The following is a 19,809-nucleotide window of genomic DNA, read 5'->3' on the forward strand; positions in this document are numbered from 1 at the left end:
ATTAGCTACATGGCTGATAAATTGGAAATAATCCATCTCTCACTAATTCTCCATAGAAGAAAGAAACAAGTTCAGTTCTACGTCAAGCAATGACACTGTATTCAAACAACAAACAGCTATGGTGTAAATTTATCCTCCATGACAGAAGCCATGCAGCGAACAAAAATATGTTCAAAAGTATGACGGGATAATTATTTTCAGCCACACGATTTTATGAGATCGAAGAATAAACTGTAATATATTGAATGAACCTGAGTAGTTCTTTGAGAAATACTGTCATCCTGCCATCTCCCCTCATACATTTTCTGATAATAGTTTGATAGATTTCAGAATCTAGACGCTACAAGAAAAGCATACTTGCATCCCAGGTTACTTGAACATGATCAGGGAATTACCTTGTAAAGATGTGGTCCGTTCACATGAGCAAGTAGGGTTACCGCTATAACATAGCCACAAGAAGCAAGAAAACAAATATGGGCATTCAAGGCTGATGATTTTTAAAGGAGATCTTAAACTGGTCTATGGTGCAACAAAAATAGAGTCTAATAGCACCTTTAAGACCAACAAAGATTTAGTCAAGGTGTGAGCTTTCAAGTGCAGGCACTCTTCCTCAGATTAATGAACAACCATATGATGCCATATGATAATTCTTTGCTAAAACAGCTAATCAGTCCTTTTGAGTTCAGTTGTAGTTCACACAAACATTGGAGAAATAAAACTGTCTATATTAGTAATTAAAACTTTTTGTGAACTACAACTGAACTCAAAAGGGCTAATTAGCTGTGCAGTGAGGTACAAATGGGCCAGGTACAGACTCGGGTAGTGTTTGTACAAGCCTGGGCCAGCCCTTAGGTTTGCACAAACATCCCCAAAAGAAAAAAAAGGTTGTTAAATTAAAAAAAAACTTTTACAAAGTTATAAATGGGGGAAAAAACAAGTTCTCATGACACTTCATCACAGGTTCTTTGCTGCCATTCTAAGGGTAGCTTAGCAACCCTGTAAACAATCAGACCCAGCCATAGTGGCTGGAAGGTACAGCAGTGAAGTGGGAGAGGTAATGAGGAAAGGGGGTAGGTGGTAGAGAAGGTGGGAAAGCTGCTGTTGGGTGAGCTAAGGAGGAGACAGCGACAACAGTGTTGGTGAGCAAGCAAGTCAGAGTTCAGGTGAGTGAGTGGCCTGTGACTCTGACTGGAGAAGCAGCAGGGAACGCAGGTAGGAAGGACACGGTGGTGCGGATAACAAGAGATGTGCCACTGCCATGTGAGCCCCACAATGATCCAATCTCTCCCCCCTCCCCCAATTCTGAAGGTGAATGCTGGGTCACCTGTTAAATGTGAATTGGACTGGAGTTGCCATATATAATAAATAAAATAAATAATAAATAAAATAAATGGGCTGTGGTTTCCTCTAGCTCAACTTATATTTAATGTATCATCAAATCAGATCCCTGTCTATTGCATATGCCATGGCTGAAAAGGTTTTGCATGAAAAGCTTGTGATACAGTTGACTGAAATCACTACAAAATGGCATTCTTGGACTCCTTAGTATCAATGGATGGCTTCAGCATTTTTTTTAAATAGCAAAAGTTATGGAATACAGAGAGACCCAATTTTTAAAAATCCAAATTTTCTTCCTTCTATTTGTTAAAATAAGATAGGAATAGATGTGGAATCTTTACTGTGTTATATCTGTTCTTTGAAATGCAATGTATACTCTGCTCCATGTTGTACTCTGATTCATAACTCCAATAAGCTAGTAAAACCAAAGTTTACAGGGCCCCTGCTCCCTCCCTCCCAGAAATCCACCCATACATTCTCCTCTGGATCTGTTTGCATCGTTATACTCTGTTACTTCTGTTACAATTTAATGTTAATGTTATTGTTATTGTGAAAAGCTGAGTTCCATGTACTGTTTTCTGCGTTTTATGTAAACTGCCCTGAGCCTCTGGGGAGGGCGGTAGATAAATAGAATAAATAAATAAATTTAACCCCTCTTAACCTTTCTATTATATGTATGTATGTAGAGACATTGCAGTGAAGGGTGGTATATAAATCAATCAGACAAACAAATAAATAAATGACTGGGCAGGGCTTATTTGCATCCATGATGTAGTAATAAACATGTCAGAAAAAAAGAGATATTTATATTGGATGATCTGAAACTCTTGAGGCGTTTGGAAGAAAAAACCCAGTTTCTCTCCTCTCTTGCCAAGCACTGCCTATCACCCTGAGAGGTGGAACAAACTGTAACTTGTATTGCCCTGATTGAGAAGAAACTATACACTAGTGGAACATCGGGACCAGCAGTGGTCCCTATTGGGAGTGGGGTAATAAGGAATAAATTCCTATCTGTAGCTACTGTCTGTGCCTACCTGAGAAGTTTGTGTCTCTCTAAAAACTACTCCTGAATCTTATGCTATTCATGTAGCGGGAGTAAAAATCATTGTATTCCCCAGTAATTAAAATGTGTTTTTTCTCTGCCAAACAGTGTTTCTGTCTGTGTAATTATACTTATTTCAGAGAAGCAGGATAGATAATGAAGTACAGAAATAACAACACCCTTGTTACTAAGATTTCATTGAAAGTGAGTATAATACACATAAAAGTAGAAATAACATTAGGGGAGTCATATAGAATAGCAACTAATTACAAAATTAAATCATTGTTTATTTCAGTAACAGATTAAGCAAAAGAGTCTTAGAGTAAAACTGATGTTGTATCTTTCACAGTCAGGGGTGAAAACAGAGCTTTGAAACAAAATGTAATTGTTAATTACTTTGAATTTTTGCATTCCAACATTAAGAAGCAAGGGAATTCCATCACCACATTTGCATTGACATAACATTTTACACAAGCAACATGCAATAATATTTCAGAATCAATGGGGGCATGTTTGGTAACTGCTGATGCTGAATACTATAATGTATAAATAATAAACAATGTTAATCATTTGTCCAAATCCCTCATTCATATAACTCACGGATGGGCAGGAATTTGAACTAAATTCTAAGTACTATTATAAATTAATGTGGATACTTCTTAGGGAAAAGCAGATTGCTGGAATCAGAGTAAAAGTGAATTTGATTATGGTTCATAATCTAAAATAATAACACAGTATCAGATAATAGATTCAGAGCAGAATTTAAAGTTGAAAGCATTGATACTGAAATTTCATTGCATTGTGATTTCAGCTGGTTTGCAAATAAGACAGCACTGAAGATTTTCAACTAAAAATTACCTCCGGATCATGCAGACACTTACCTGGATCATCTAAAGGCATGTCAACAACGACTTCATCACTGTATTTCCCACGAATGCCTTTAGGACAAATAGCAACTACCTGCACTACATAACTTGTATTAGGCAGCAGATTGTTCAGAATGGCTCCCTGGAAGGATAGAGACAATTATTTAATTCAATACTTTAATTTGAAAGGTTAGATTCCTTGTTTTAAAGGTTATATTTCTCATTTTAGTGACTGCTGTTTCAATGATGAGTTTTAATCCTGGCACAGTTTATATTTTATATTTTAAACACTCCTTATTTGATATTTTAATTGAATATTAGAACATTGGTCTAAATGATCATAAATAAAATTTGACTTTGACTATTTCTCATGTTTCTATGTGTACTTGACAACAATGGGATTTATGAGGTACTTGGATCTTGATTAAAAAGTACAATATTTTTAGTATTCTTAAAGCCAGGCAAATTACTCAAACACAGCCATTTTGGCTTGGGAAAATGGTGTATTTAGAAAGGCACTGTCTGAAGCCTGTAATACATACTTTACCATCACAAGCTTGTATTCTACAAGACCATCACAATATAACTGCCATGGGATACTGATAAGTACCACAAAAGTTGCAAGTGATGACGGGGGCTTAGATCAGCCAGAAACTGGTAACCACAATGGGTAAATCTACTATTTATACTATCCACACCAAGAAGTCTGGTGTAAAAGAAATGACTTGTACCTGCTATTTGGTGTAGTGCCAATTTGGTGTAGTGGTTAGGAGTGCGGACTTCTAATCTGGCATGCCAGGTTCGATTCCGCGCTCCCCCACATGCAACCAGCTGGGTGACCTTGGGCTTGCCACGGCACTGATAAAACTGTTCTGACTGAGCAGTGATATCAGGGCTCTCTCAGCCTCACCCACCCCACAGGGTGTCTGTTGTGGGGAGAGGAATGGGAAGGCGACTGTAAGCCGCTTTGAGCCGTCTTCGGGTAGGGAAAAGCGGCATATAAGAACCAACTCTTCTTCTTCTTCTTCTATGTATCTGTATCTGTTGCCATTCCTTTACCACAATTATGCAGTTACATTCTACCCATGGAAATCCTTCGTTTATTCTTACTGATTGTTTTCTTTGGTAAATGTCATAAAAAGAATTGTGACAACTTTTAATTAGTTGTGCCCAAACCTTCAAGAGTATTTAAGAAAATGTATTCCTTCACAATAATTATAAGAGATTCCAGTTCTATAAAATAGCTAGTTACCAAGTCCTGATACCCATCGGTTTGATGTTCATGCAGTGTCTGGTCTTCTCCATCTAACTGTTGGTATAAAACAGCAAATCTCTCAATCATTGGGTCATATACTACTCGTGGCCTTTCCCAAGTTACCAGAAGGCTGGTATAGTTCTTTGGATCAGTTTGGACATTTCCTGGTTCTAAGCTGCAAACTTTAAAAAAAGAGAAAGAATTGTTTAAAGTTCATTTGAAAAAATTCAGGAATAAGACATATGTAATATTAAAAGAAAGCTCACTACCACAGGATCCTCTTGGCTTTGGAAATGAAATGATCAATATAAATGCCACCAAATCAGTTGCTGGTTAAGCCACCAGGACTCCCCATCCCCCTTCAGGCTGTCAACATTAAAATTAATTATTCAGCTTTCTGGAAGTATGAACAATGATGCATTAGTAGGAGCCAGCTTGGTGCAATGGTTAAGAGGGTGGATTTCTAACCTGGCGAGCTGGGTTTGATTCCCCACTCCCCCACATGCAGCCTGCTGGGTGACCTTGGGCTCGCCACATCACTGATAAAGCTGTTCTGACTGAGCAGTAATATCAGGGCTCTCCCAGCCTCACTCATCTCACAGGGTGTCTGTTGTGGAGAGGGAAGGCGACTGTAAGCCGCTTTGAGACTACTTTAGGTAGAGAAAAGCGGCATATAAGAATCAACTCTTCTTCTTCGTCACTATAGTAATTTTTTTAAAAGCCAGCAGTAATTGCTAAGTGCAAACTGTTTGAGAGGATGTGTGGGAGGCTTTTGGAATTTAAGGTTGGAGAAAAAAGCAGCTCTGGTGCTCTAAAAATATTTAAGTCTTCTGCCTTAAAATGAGAATCAGGGGAATCAGTGCACTCTAGCTGGAGATAGGCTAGGAGATATTTCATGTGATTAACTCATGCCATATTTTTGTTGCCATTTTTAAGCTAACTGCAGAGATACTTCTCAGTACAACAAACCATTTACAAATGATGCCATGCTGAACCTCTGTTTTTTTTTTTTTGTCTTCTTGCCTTAAATTCCAAAGGTTTGTGGTGACATAGTGGAGATCACTGGTTTCACAAGTGAACAGAAGCTAAATGTGAATGACCTGCCATCTGAAGACTATGTTCACAATACAGAAACATGCTATATTTTATTTTAGTTCTAACTTGTCACCAAACAGTGATGCTTATCAGTCTTCATTGTGATTATTTCATTTAAGGGAAACTGGTTTTGTTTTTTTACTTGATATTCCAATACCTAATAAATATTTATCAGGGTAAAGAGCACATTCTGTACTGGAGTAGCAAAATGTACATTCCGGCTTTTATCTGCTACCTTTACATCTAGGTGGTTTGCTATATGGCTGTGAAATAAAATGTTTTATTTCCCCCTCCTAAGAATGCAAAAACAAATAAAAAAAGTGTTAATGGAGAACTTATAAATACAAATCCATATATATCTCGCAAAGTTATTAAAATTTTAATTAACTCTGTAATTTGTATTTTGAACACAAGAGGGCACTCGAGGTTTATATTGCTTTCTAGAATTGATGTATACACTCCTAAACAGTTACACAGTAATATCGAAGTAACACACAGAAGATTTAATAAATCAGTGCAATTCAACAAATAAATAATATATCTTGCAGCTTTCAATATAAACATGTTAACCTGTGATAGTGTCAGTTTCCATTTTCTAGATAATCTTATACATTAATTCCTTTGTTAAATGTTACTATATAACCACAAGTAAGGGAAACAAAACTTACTCAATAGTATTATTCTATGTCTATAATATTTAATAGCTGACACCACACTGGAAAGTGTAAGAGAACCTTCTCAATCTAAATCAATTCCCCCTTTATTATTCATAATAATAATAATGGACCAGAAAGAAAAAAAGGCTTTGATATTTAAACACTTCTATACTTGTATTTGGAAAACATTTGTAAAAACTACTGAATACAAAAATACTTGAAATTGATACCGCACCATCCCTTTCAACCAGTGGCTCTCAACCTGGGGGTCGGGACACCTTTGGGGGTTGAACAACCCTTTCACAGGGTGAACAGCTTGGCCGGGGTGGGGGGGTGCTACCACTGTTGCCGCTCTTCCTGCAGGTGGAAAAGAGCAAGATCGGCATGGTGGGACAAGAGGCAGAACTGAACTGAGAAACCACAGAAAAAACCCTATTTGTATAGAATCATGAACAATGGATCTTCACGCCATTGGTCAGTTTCGGTTTAATTTCTGTGAAAGAACACTTGCATAATTTTATGGTTGGGGGTCACCACAACTTGAGGAGTATTAAAGGGTCATGGCATTAGGAAGGTTGAGAACCACTGGTTTAAATGAAAGGGAGCTGCAAGACAAGCCTGGAGGAAGGGATTAAGAAAAGAGGAGTATTTTGATGTGAAGGATGAAGTGTGGAATAGGGTTTGAGGAATAATGTGTTATTCCTCAGACCCTAAGCCCTAGCTGGTGTGTCTCAGACTGTTTATGCACTGGGAACTTCACTGCCCCGGCTCCCATGCAGGAGCACAAATTGGGGGCGGATGAGGTACACCAGGCCAAATGTTCCCCATGTGGGTGCAGGAAGAGGTGGGGCAACCTGCCATGTTTAAAACTCCAACCTGCAGCCTGGCATGAAACCTCCAGTGTGTAAACGGTCTAACAGGACTAAGCAACTCCAGACAACTCGCCAATATAGAAAAGGATAGGTAATACTTTCCCCCCTCTTTTCTTTCTCTCTGCTTACTTCTTGCCCACTTTATCAAATTCTTTGAGGTACAAACTGTTCTGTAGGGGTAAACACTGGGATGGTATTGATAAGGAGCATTGTAATTCATGCTGAAATGTACTGAAACATTGCTCTGACTGTCTGCCTATAAGTCTGATTCTCCTCATTAAATGATCTCTGATCATTTCAATTTATTACAACCATTATTTCCCTTTCTTAGTCTGCTCTGGGGCTCCATCACTTTTCATTTCAGTCTCAAATCTTTTGGTATGTGTTTATTCCCCTCCATTTGGACCAAAGAAGTTTGCACATGTCTCTCTGAACACCTTGGGTAATAACTAGAGTACTGAACAATGACAGATTATTTGCCATCTAATTCTGTACAACCCAACTAAAATCGTTTAAAGTTGTGGGAATGGTGCTTTGCTTAGAGTGAGGTACAATCAACAGTAAATCAAATGTTGCCCCTTGTATATTTTGTGAGGCTTGTGTTTTTTCTGAAACTACAAGGTTTCTTGTTATTTCCAGTTTGGAGAATTCATTATTTCATTATTGAAATGAATTTATTATTATTATTATTATTATTATTATTATTATTATTATTATTATTATTTAGATTTATTCCTTGCTTCTCCCTGGAGGCCCAAGGTGTCTTACAGACATATAAAACCCCAATAAAAACATACAATAAAACATATAAACATATCATACATAAATCCCCAGACAATAGAACAAGATGTGGTAAAAACACAGTTCATATCTATTCTACCCCGTGGTAACCCACTATCGAGGGGGAGGGAGAACAGAGGGTGCCAGATGGAGTATGCTACTGCCGCTGTAAGGGGGGGCCAGATATTCCATGCGGACCGGCCTCATCCCACGACCTGGCGGAAGAGCTCCGTTTTGCATGCCCTGCGGAATGCTGAAAGCTCTCGCAAGGCCTGCAGCTCCTCCGGGAGCTCATTCCACCAGGTCAGTGCCAGGACCCAAAAGGCCCTGGTCCTGGTTGAGGCCAGGTGCGCTTTTCTGGGGCCGGGGATGACCAATAAGATGACCAATAAGTTCGTACCCGCAGAGCGTAAGGCCCTGCGGGGGGCATAAAAAAAAGAATTTAAAAACTCTACAACTAGAGTTATTTTAATGTTCTTTCCCATTATTGAAATGAATTTTTAAAAGGGATTTAAAAAAAACAACTATAGTTATTTTAATGTACTTTCCCATTGCAAGTTAAAACTTGATGCTACTTGGGATCTATGTCTGGATGGGGGAAACAAGCTTCTTTGTATATATTTCCAGTTGAATAGAGAGGTAAATATGCAGACTGTTGCTGTGGATATGGTTCCTGCCCACAATCCAGCTCCTAGGACAACATTCACATAACTCCAATTAGAAAATGCACAATTTCAGAAATCAGTTGTTCAAGAAAGGGGTCAGGCGAGCAAGACTCAATTTACTACCTGCCCAATAGATTAATGGTGGGATTGCTGATTTGCTGATTGTGCTATACAAATGCAGATTTGAATCTAAGCCACTATCTTTCTTACAGAAGCACTGAATTGCAGTAAAAACATGGTCAAATGGTAAAACTGAGGAATAACAAGTAAACAATAAATACCTGTTGCATTAATTTCTTCTTGGCCAGTATATGAAGAAAAGATCTTGACAGAAAATGGATGCTGCTGTTCTCTAAAATTATTTTGCAGGTAATCCATCAACACCACATAACCAGACTGTTGCATGGTAAGGACCTCACAGAATACTGCCAGCTGGAAAAATGTAGCAAATATTTCATAAGCAAACCTAAAACCAGGAAGTTTGATTTTAGAAGTGTGAAACTGGCTTAAATAGGCCATATTACTGTAATAGACTTGCACTCCATGATGGCTCATGCAGGAGCAGCAAACCCTGGTCAAATGTACAATTCCCTCCCTGTGCCCAGATCTTGTCAACATTATCTTTTTGTTCATTATAGACACAAACAGATTTAGCTTTTCCAGTTCACAAGACATAATGGTTAATTTGCTGTCTCCATTTTCCTCAGTGCATCCTGATTAACCTTTCTTCCATACCACATTGCCACAAATTCTAACTGTTCTGGGAAAACAACTTGCAATGCACTTGACCAGCATAATCTTCCCAGTGCATTTATCAGCTTCTAAACAAAAAGTTATGACAGGGATCAACTTTGGTGCTCTTATTGGAGCTCCAAACATGTTTCATCTTTTTTTCATATTCTGAGGCCACAACACTTGGAAGGAACCCAGCTCTTTTAACTCCCGTAATTACATTTACAAACCTGTGAAAAAATACTACATTAGCTCACACAAATGCATCTCTTTCAGAATATTCACATAAACAGCTTTTCAAATATAAAATATTTTCCCTCACGGTAGATGTTATAGCAGCGAAAGCAAAACTGAGGGGGTAGTGCTCCCCTCCTCCTAAATTTCTATTTACCTAGCCAGCTTTGGGGAGTGGGGGAGATCATAGTATCTCTCAGATGCAGATGGTAAAATCTTGGATTATATAAAGTATTACTGTTGGATCTGCTAAATTTGATAGACCAAAAATCTGAGTACACAGAAATATAGGCAACATCCTAGCCACCAGAAAACATGCACTTTTTGTAACCAATGGATTCAGGAGCAATTTTAAGCAGGTGTACTCAAAAGTAAGTTCAATTGTATTCCCTGGGGCTTTCTCCCAAGAAAGCATCATTGGGATAGCAACCCTAACCACCTTCTTTAGCCAGCTGGAAAATGAAGTGGTTGAATAAGAGCCATGCAGATTTCACCTCCATTGCACAACAACGTATTAAGTCTTTTATCCACTCAATTTTCTCCTTATGGCCCACATACCAAATAACATATACAAATTATGAACTCTCTCTATATTCCACTGTTCTATGACCAGAGGTTTCTTGTCTGTAAATAATCAAAATTCACAGAAAAAAGGTTTTTGATATGTGGATGTGCCTATGAAAAGTGATTTTAAATAACATGCCAGCCAGCCACGACAAAAAACTGAATATAGGTTTTTTATCGCATTATGAGTAAATATTTGTTCTATACAGGTTAAGCAGATTACCTGGTTTTCTGAAATGTTAACAGGATCTTTAAATACAATCCATTCAACTGTTTCTGAGCAGGGAGGAGTTGACAAAGATCCATTGTAAGTGTAATATTTGTCAGTTGAATTTGGCAAAAGGTTCAACAAAGTAAAAGGATTCAGTTCAGTCTTTTTCCCTGAAAAAAAACAAAACAATATTTATAAGCAAACAGTGATTGCATTTCTAAAGCAAGACTGCATAAAATAAACAATTACAACATCCTGGAGCTTATTTGGGGTCTACGGTCCAGGCAGAAAAACATTTAAAGCACCTGTATATGACCATAATTTAGTATATCCCGTGGAAGGTCTGCAATTCAAAAGAGAAAAGAGAAAAGCTGTAGAGTTTATGTAATTCATTCTGTGAACTTCTTTGCTCTGGTATAGCTGAGGAAATCACAAAAGTTATTTAGGCTGAAACAACCCTGTACATACAACCTGTCCAATGCTACACAATGAAGAAAGGGAGAGAGGGCACAATCAGGTGGAAGCTGCCATCCACCCCCACATGATCACTGACTCATGAGCACAGCACCTCTTTCTGATGGTTAATCCTAGGAAAGCAGAGTCACTAGTTATGAAGAGGAAGTGTATACATGGACACAGCCTAGGGGCCAGTGCTCATAAGCCAGCAAACGTGTAGATTGGGGGGGGGGGGATGGGGCTAGCATACTCATACTTGCTGTTCCTCTTTGTATTCTCAGTCTGTGCATGGAGGTTTCCTGGGGACAAGGCTTACCTGATACTCCAAACAGAAAATTATAATCTGAAGCAATGATTTTTGAAAAACTGTGCTTACAGGTGGACACTGCAGTCATAACAAAAGAGAGCCAGCTTGGCTGATTTAGGAGCGCTGACTTCTAATCTGGCAAGCCAGGTTTGATTCCCTGCTCATCTTCCACATGCAGCCAGCTGTGTGACCTTGGGCTCACCACAGCACTGAAAAAGCTGTTCTCACCAAGCAGTAATATCAGGGCTCTCTCAGCCTCACCTCCCTCACAGGATGTCTATTGTGGGGAGAGGAAAGGGGAGGCAACTGTAAGCCGCTTTGAGACTCCTTCAGGGAGAGAAAAGCAGCATATAAGAACCAACTCCTTCTTCTTGTAACTTTTAAGATTTAAGCAGAAACACGGATTCCTCTCCAGCAGTGCATGCAGTTGAAAGTGAATGAATGAATGAATTTAATACAGCATCTAGCCAGAACAATTTACACCCCGTATTGAGTCCGCCATGAAAATGCTAGAGGGCGTCACCCCAAGGGTCAGACATGACCCGGTGCTTGCACAGGCGATTATTAAAATAGAAAAACTTAAAAATCAACATAAATATGTTGAGATGTATTTTGAGTAATGGGATTCCATCATTATTTACTAATTATCTTTTGAAGTGCTCCAAGGGTCAGATATGACCTGGTGCTTGCACAGGGGATACATTTACCTTTATATACAAAGGCAAAAAATGTAGTATCCTGCCTGGAAATAGACTCTTTCCCTCATTGAACTTGCATCTATCCTACTACATAAAGGGGAGATGTGACAAATTCTAGCTGGCATATAGAATGAGCATTTGAATACCACATGTTTTATGGTCTCCAGCTCCCCGTAATTACAAGGACAAATTCTTACAGCTATAGGAATTTTCTTGTATCGACCCTCTAGAATTGCAGAGGGTAGAGCTGAGCAACTTGCCAATGCAAATGCCCTTTATGATTTCCACCCTTCCCCCCCAAAAAAGGTATTCACAACTGGAAAATGTATATATCTTGAACATGAAGGCACTAAATACTCTGGGATGTGCAAAAGATCCATTTGTCTCTCTATATCCTCAGTCCTTTGTTTAATAGATAATTTTGCTTTGGTCTTTTCCTATCCCATGAAGCATCAAAGAAGAAAAATCCAGGCTTTCTATTCTCTTTTCTGTGACTTGTAACCATTTTGATCTGAAATTGTCAGAAAAAATTATAGGTAATAACCCTTTAATGGCCCAGTGCACCTTGAGACACAGGCAAATAGATGCAAAGGCAATTTTAGCTTCAGTTTTGGATATACCTGTCTCTAAGCAAATCTGCAAATTGGAGACACAGTTTGGCACCTGTAATGCAGTCCTGAGAAATTTGGACTATACCCACTATAAAGGGACAAAACAAGAGGTGGGCGGGCCCAAAAAGGTAGCAGTATAAAGTGAAGATTTAAAGTCTCCCTCCGTCTTGGTAATCTAATAATTGGCTCCTAGTAATTGAGTTTAAGTGACATGGAGCATGTACAGACATTGAACCTCCTACCTACCTAGCAAAGCCCTTCCATGCCACTGAGGTACACATTTGTTCTTGTGGTTGCAAAATACAGAGCATGTCCAGGAGCTGTGTTTTAATTTGGAAGCCATTGCCTAGATGTCAGGTAACAAAGAACAGGTAGTGATGGCCACTGGATTTGCCCTAGACCCTTTTGTGGGGAGCCAGCAAAAGGAAAGGATTTTCCCTTTTGGCTGTTCAGCAGCAGCAGTTGAAGGCCCCAGTGACTGATCTCAGTTGCAGCTTGGGCAGTCAACCTGGGAGGGGAGGGACTTCCAGGAGTAGTGGGAAGCCAGAACTTTCATTCTGGCCCAGACTCCTTTACTCAAGAAGCTATGGCCAGTGTAGCCACTTCAGTCAGCTCCTAGGACTTCCCTCTGGATGCATTTCATATTGGCGTGCGAGATGTGGGTTCTGTTACATTTATTTCTTTTGCAATTTATATTCTACCCTGTATAGGTGTCAGGCTGGTGGGGTCAAACAGCTAAGCTAAAGGTTTTAGATGTTACTCGTGGCCTCAACTGTAAGCCTGGTGGAACAGCTCTGTCTTACAAGCCTGGTGGGACTGCTGAAGATCCCACAGGGCTCTGATCTCATTTGTCAGAGTGTTCCACCACTGAAAAAGCCCTAGCTCTGGTTTAGGCCAGTTTCTCCTTGATCTTACCTGATCATAATGTCCTATGGGGGGGGGCATAATGAGATAATTGGTTCCGTGTGCTCTTTTCACAGCTATTATAGGTGGGTTTGGTATAAGGCAGGATTAAGGTTTTGGGAGAAGCCAAGCATACATAGTTGTTTCTCCTGGTCTGGGGACCCCATAAAGGGTCTTGTGGTGGGGACCATTCCATGTCATGCCCAGCTTGGGGGCTCACATCTTTTACCCTCAGTTGGCAAGGGAACTATGCAGTGGCGTATGTGCATGTGGGACCTCTGGATTTGCCATCCTGTGGTGTTCCCATGGCAGGCAGGCTGGGAGTGGTTTTGCATATCAGCCAACAGGGAGGCTGTCCAATGCAAGATTCGTGCCCTATCCTGTGCTGGTGCTCCTATGATAGTATTCAGCAAAAGGCCGTGGTCACTTTCTCTCCAAATCAACATGATTTGTTTGTTACTATCCCCTGTGCCCTGGCTTTGGCTTTGAAATACTATGCAATTTAAATGTGAGTACCTAGAATCGATTCTCTGAAAGCCCTAATGATGAAAATTTCATCACTTCTCAAGGAATTCTTAAGTGTTTGTGGCTAGAATGTTGTTCTGAAAAATCTGTCACCAAATCTATGGTGCTCTTAATTAATTTTGCAGTAACAGTGAACACTTTTATTCTTCCATCAAAGCAGGCTTTCTGATTGCTTAAGACTTTTTTTCACAAATTCACTTCTTTAAATATTATCATAAGTATATATAATTATGATGGTTTAATCAAGTGGATTCAATGTAAGTTTAAAGTGGTGTAAAAATCTGAACAGGGTATGCTAACGCAGGAAAGAGAATTTGAATGTGTGATAATTGATAATTCACTGAAAATACGAATGATGAATAACAGTGAAAAGACAAGTTCTTTGTTCGGGGTAATGAAAAAGGGATTGTATGTAGCACTGCTAATATTTATGTAACTCCATGGCATGCCACATTAAGAATGATGTGCTTAATTCCAGTTGTCCCATCTTAAATAAAGTGAATATAATTTAACTGCAAGTGGTTCAGACAGAAAAATGCAAAATGATCAAGGGATGAGATCAGGGTATTTTTTTTCCCCTACAAGAAAAGGCAAAAGTGCTGGGAGCTTCTTAGTTTAAATTACACAGATTTATAAAATTATTCTTCATGTGAAGAAAATAAAGAATATTTCTCCCTCTCATATAATATAAAAAATTACGGTCATCCAATTATTGTACATACTTCTTCACATATTTATTATGGCATTTTCTATGATAAGATGTGGTGATGAAATACATCTCTAAAAGATTGTACAGACCCAGGAGAATAGGTTTGCAAGCCATTATAGCTCAATAGTATTCAGCAGGTCATCTTCAGTCAGGTGACCTTTGCTAGTGGAACTGGAGGTACAGCATCACAGGCTTTCCTTCATCTAAAAACATCATATGCTTTATTTCAAACTACATACTTACCTAAACCACACTGTCACTGACAGCCATTTTATCTTTGTTTGCTCAATATTTCTAATAACTTTAAATATATGATTTCGTAGTTTGGGCACTCATAAAGGTACCACCAAAAACACAATGAATGTATAACAATTCTAGTTGTGCAAGATCTTGTGCAACACCGAGTGCTTTCCTCCCTGTATATAGTAGTGCCTGAAATTAGTTTATTTATTAAAATATTTATATCTTGACACAGTTCGCACAATATATTGTAGAAGTGGAAACAAGTGAGGATATAATAAATTTGACTTAGAACAGATGGATACCATGCATTTTTCTTGCATTCCTACTTATGTACAAACAAAAAATTATGTGCTGGATTAGACTCATTTATTCCAGTTGTGAAATGTGTTGATTATTTTTAAAAATAAAATGTTCAGTTTTTTTACATAATCCCAGTATCTAAATTTACCGCACTAAATCTTACCAGCAGACGTGAGCAAAATGCTTTCATTAAGTCATAGTGTTTTGTTATGATCTGAAATACCTTCAGGCAGCCATCATATTTATGGGCTAAAATGTGCACTCAGGTAGAAGAATGTCGACTTCAGAAAAAAGAATAATAGTGCTCATGCTGAATGTTTCTTAGGCTACCTCACAGACTCACCAAAGCGACTAACACTGGCCACTCCATCGATAATTGAGCTATAATCCATATTATCTTCCAGACCAACCTGCAGAAAAGGAAAAGCTGGCTGATTTCTTTGTAAGTGGAATTCAATTTTTAATCAGTTTTCTAATTTTAAAACTATACAAGTACATCTTATTAATATTTTACACATAAAAAATTGTTTGAGTACATGCCAAAACATGAAAGTGGATAAGGGCAGCTTATGCAAAATGCATTAGAAAAAAATCATGCATACATGCTACTGTGGAACTCTTATTTTTAAGATGGAAGATATAATATTTTAAAGGTAAGATGACCCAATGCACATGAACAGGGATTACCTCGAATAAAACCGATAATGCTCTTATTTTCCCATTTTCTTCGATTGCCTTATCTATATCAGCAAATTGATTTGCATCATAACAGTAGATTTGCATCTGAAAATACAACATTATTTTATTTCAAAATTAGCCATTTAGCTCTCCAAAAATAGGTTAGGCAAAAACTACTATATACATAAATTTACTTCAGATAAAACCCTTCAGAAACACAAAGGACTCCGTTCCAAATGATTCAAACAGTGCCTGGAAACATAACACACATTGCCCCAGACTGAATAGAGTTAGCAAACGCTAAAAACAAGACTGGAAGTTGTTATTGTCTCCTCTAGCTAATACAGGTGGCAGAGCTGATGAGAACCTCAGGGCATACAAACATATGTTCTGTCTCAAATCAACCTAATAATTTATCAAAGGGGCCCAAATTATTTAGGTTGTAGACTTACTAAGTACCAGTATACATTTGCTTAAACTCTAGTACAAAATGTATTTAAATGTAAAGGTACAATATATGCAGGGTTTTCTTAACTCTGAACAACACCTGCACATTTAACAGAGTAAAGCTAGTTATACCCTCTAAGCTTATTTACTTCATTGGACTTAGAAAGGTATAACTCTATTTAGGACTGCACATTTTCTTGCTGGGATCTACAAGGGTTCTGCTTCCCAGCTGCACTGAGTTTCAGAAGTGTTCTGAGAAACTTGACAGCTGGACATGACAAGGACAAGCCCCTCTTCCCCCTCCTGCCCAGAGTTGCGAAACTCCACATTTAATGACACTAAGTCTCTGAATCCCAGAGCCAGGAGGCAACATCAGGGGTAGGCCTTGGTCCATACACCCTGCTGTTGACCATTCAGAAGAACTGGTTGGCCACTGTGTGAAACAGAATGCTGGACTAAATGGACCACTGGTCTGATCCAGCAGGGCTCTTCTTATGTTCTTTTGAATGAGGGGAGTGTACATGGTTGATAAGAGTAGCTTTGTACACTCACAACTGCTTAGGAATGAGTTATGTCATGCTGAGTCAGTGTGGTATTGTGCCTGGAGTACTAGACTAGGATCTGAGAGATCCATGTCCAGATCTGCGCTCTGCTATGGAAGCTTGTTTGGTGACCTTGGGCAAGTCACACACACTCAGCCTAACTTACCTCACAGGTTGTTGTCAGAATAAAATGGAGTAGAAAGATCTAAGCTACTTTGTGTCCCCACTGGGATAAATGTGGGGCATAGGTGAAGTTAATCAATCAATTTTTCTGCTATCTAACTTAAAAGACATGTAAACATAGAGACATTCCCTATTTTTGTGTCCATTCATTTCAACAGCAGAATACTTTAACTGAGATTTGAAGAGATTAATGAAGCCTTTGTAAATGTTATCTTGAAAACCAGCATGGTTAGGCCAGTCACTCTCTCTCAGTCGTATCTGTCAAGATTAGGGTTGCCAGCTTTGTGTGCTGAAATACCTGGAGACTTTAGGGATGGAGTCGGGAGTTGGTAGGATTTGGGGAATTTAGGGACCTCAGTGGAACTAATGCTATGGAGTCCACCCTCCCAAGGAAACATGTTCTACAAAGAAACTGATCTTTTTAGTCTGGAGATGAGCTATAATTCCAAGGGATCCCCAGTCCCACTTGGGGACTGGAATCCCTAGTGAAGACTCCACTGAGTTGATGAAGGTAAGCCATAGATATGATACAATTATATGTGATAAGTTATGATATTGGAAGAGAGAAAGAAAATGGTATAAAATCTAAATAAATTAATAACTTTGTGTACATTCAACATCAAAATCTTCTCTAAAATGTTAGACCGGGCTACACAAAGACAGCTACCTTGAAAATATTTAAAAAGTTTTAAGATAGCAAAAATGAAATAAATAAAACTGCCTAGTTACATATATTACATATAAAATCCCTGGCTAGAATATTATTTTTAAAAATGAAAGTATACATGTAACAAATATCACCATTCTGGTAGTGACCCCAATCCACCATGTTTATTACCTCAAGAGGATATTTTTGTCCATCTATGCTATGTTCAGATCCATCATGTGATGCATTGCATTTTCCCCAGTGGAATGTTATCTTGCTTGCTCTAAATACACCCTCTAAACCTCCTCCAGTAACATTGTATTCATTTGTCAAATTAATTTCCACTAAAGAGGGGAAAAAAGCTGTCATTTATCATAGTTAAGAAAAACAAAATTTGTGGTTCAAATATATCAACATTAGAAGTGGAGGGAATAATTAAAAATCAGCATAAAGGATATCCTACTGCATTTAGTATTACAGATGCTATTAATCATGGCATGCCCATGGCTTTTTGGGAGGCAAAGTGAGCCATATAAAGCAGATCTTCTTAGAAGTAAGTCCCATTTTATTCAATGAGGCTTACTCTCAGGAAAGTGTTCTGAGGATTGCAGCCAAAATTCCTGGCTATGATGCCAGCATTGTTTGAACTTAAAGGTGGTCCAAAGAGTCTCTTTAGATGGGCTCAAGGGATGCCAGTAGCTCTGCCACCCTCCTAACCCTCTCATCTCAAAAAATCCCTTCTGCACTCCTTTGGAGCCTTTTGTAAATACCGAATCTGTACTGCCATTGGTGTTGGTTTCCTTATATTAGTAAATGAACCTAGAATATAATTCTATACCCTACTGATTCTGTGGAACACAAGACAGCAGTAAGTATCTATCTTGAACTTTATAATGAAAAATAATAGCTAAATGTATTGTAAGTCAAATTAAAATTTAAAAAATGTAATATTTTAACATTATCAGTATGGTTTTGCCCAACAGTAAACAACTCTGCCTATGCATTAGTAGCAGCAATAGCAGCAGCAGCAGCAGCAAAAGGCTCCAATTTCTTTTAAAAAATTCTCAAAGAAATAACAAAAATAAACCCAAATATCATGGATTTCAGCCACAGAATAATAGCTTCATTACATAGTTAGCATCCAACTCATAAAAGAACAAGAGAACTATTTGTTATCAGCATTCCAAATCTAATTATTATGAGGAATACAGAAATAAAAATGTAAGAAATTCTATAACTCGGTTCCAGAGAACAGTATTAAATTTAGCCAAACACTTGGTTGTTAACAGTACAATCTCTTCTTTTCTTTTTTTTGAGCAAAAAAGAATGATCATCATCTGTTCCCTCTTAATAAAAAAGTAAGGGGTGTTGGGGTGGGTTCAGTCCGGGATGAGGGGGGCAACAATTGGCCCCTTGGCCCTGGACTGACAAGCGGAGAGGCCAGTCGAAAGGCGCAAAGCGCCTTCCGATTGGCCCCTCACCAAAATTCCATCCAATCAGCCCAGCCAGGGGCAATCTGGAGACACTGCTGCCAGTCTGCCCCTGACCACTGCAGGGAGAGGAGTCAGTAGGGCTGCCAAGGGGGATGAGAACAGAGGATTGGACAGGCTGTGCCAGCCCTTTTCGCTCCAAGGCTGTCCTAACTGTCATGTCCAACTGCAAATTGCCGCAGAACCCTGACAGAGCTGGCAGGAGGCTGCAGAGTGCTCCCCCTCCCCCCTTCAGGCCTGCTGCGAATGAGCCTCTGACAGGCTCTGACTGAGGGGAGGGAGGCCTTTCCAAGAGCAACACAGGGGAGACTGAGGGCCTTCCTTTTGAGGGGGGGGACTTTCCCCTTCTGCCAAACAGTTGCCTGACGGGGAGGCCACAGAAAAGCCCCTTCTCACTTAAAATACTGCTCTGGCCAGGGATTAGACACAGCCAAGCCATGTGTCTTTCTTCTTTGCAACTCTCTGCAGATTTGAGGCCACTGCACAGTGTTATTCTGCAGAAGAAACTGGCCTTTTGTCTCCTGTTTCATTTGAACAACAACCCTATGCAGTAGGCCTCAAGTCTTTCAATTCAACAACAACCTGTGTGGGAGGCCTTAAATATTTCTTCTCTACCACAACCCTGTCCAAAGTAGCCCTTTCTGCCTGGGGAGCTGATCTTTATTCTCTGCAGGGGAGCTGTAATTCCAGGAGCTCTCCAGGCCCCACCTGGAGGTTGGCTACCCCTGGGTTGGAAATATTCCTGGAGGTTTGGAGGTGGG

The 19,809-nt window shown here is 39.1% G+C and overlaps 1 protein-coding gene across 6 annotated transcripts in view; it reads right to left on the minus strand.

The window, feature by feature from the left end:
* Window positions 1-19,809, minus strand: part of PTPRZ1 (protein tyrosine phosphatase receptor type Z1) — a 123,899-nt gene that overhangs the window by 50,046 nt on the left and 54,044 nt on the right. For all 6 annotated transcript variants that reach the window (XM_077338392.1, XM_077338391.1, XM_077338388.1 and 3 more), the window contains exons 4-10: window positions 17,751-17,902; window positions 15,750-15,845; window positions 15,406-15,472; window positions 10,323-10,480; window positions 8,851-9,001; window positions 4,499-4,683; window positions 3,262-3,388 (exon numbers count right to left, since the gene is read on the minus strand). In XM_077338392.1, coding sequence (XP_077194507.1) covers window positions 3,262-3,388; window positions 4,499-4,683; window positions 8,851-9,001; window positions 10,323-10,480; window positions 15,406-15,472; window positions 15,750-15,845; window positions 17,751-17,902 — 936 coding nt within the window. The remainder of the gene's footprint in view (window positions 1-3,261; window positions 3,389-4,498; window positions 4,684-8,850; window positions 9,002-10,322; window positions 10,481-15,405; window positions 15,473-15,749; window positions 15,846-17,750; window positions 17,903-19,809) is intronic.

This window comes from Paroedura picta, chromosome 5 (assembly GCF_049243985.1).
Source record: "Paroedura picta isolate Pp20150507F chromosome 5, Ppicta_v3.0, whole genome shotgun sequence".
Taxonomy (NCBI): Eukaryota; Metazoa; Chordata; class Lepidosauria; order Squamata; family Gekkonidae; genus Paroedura; species Paroedura picta.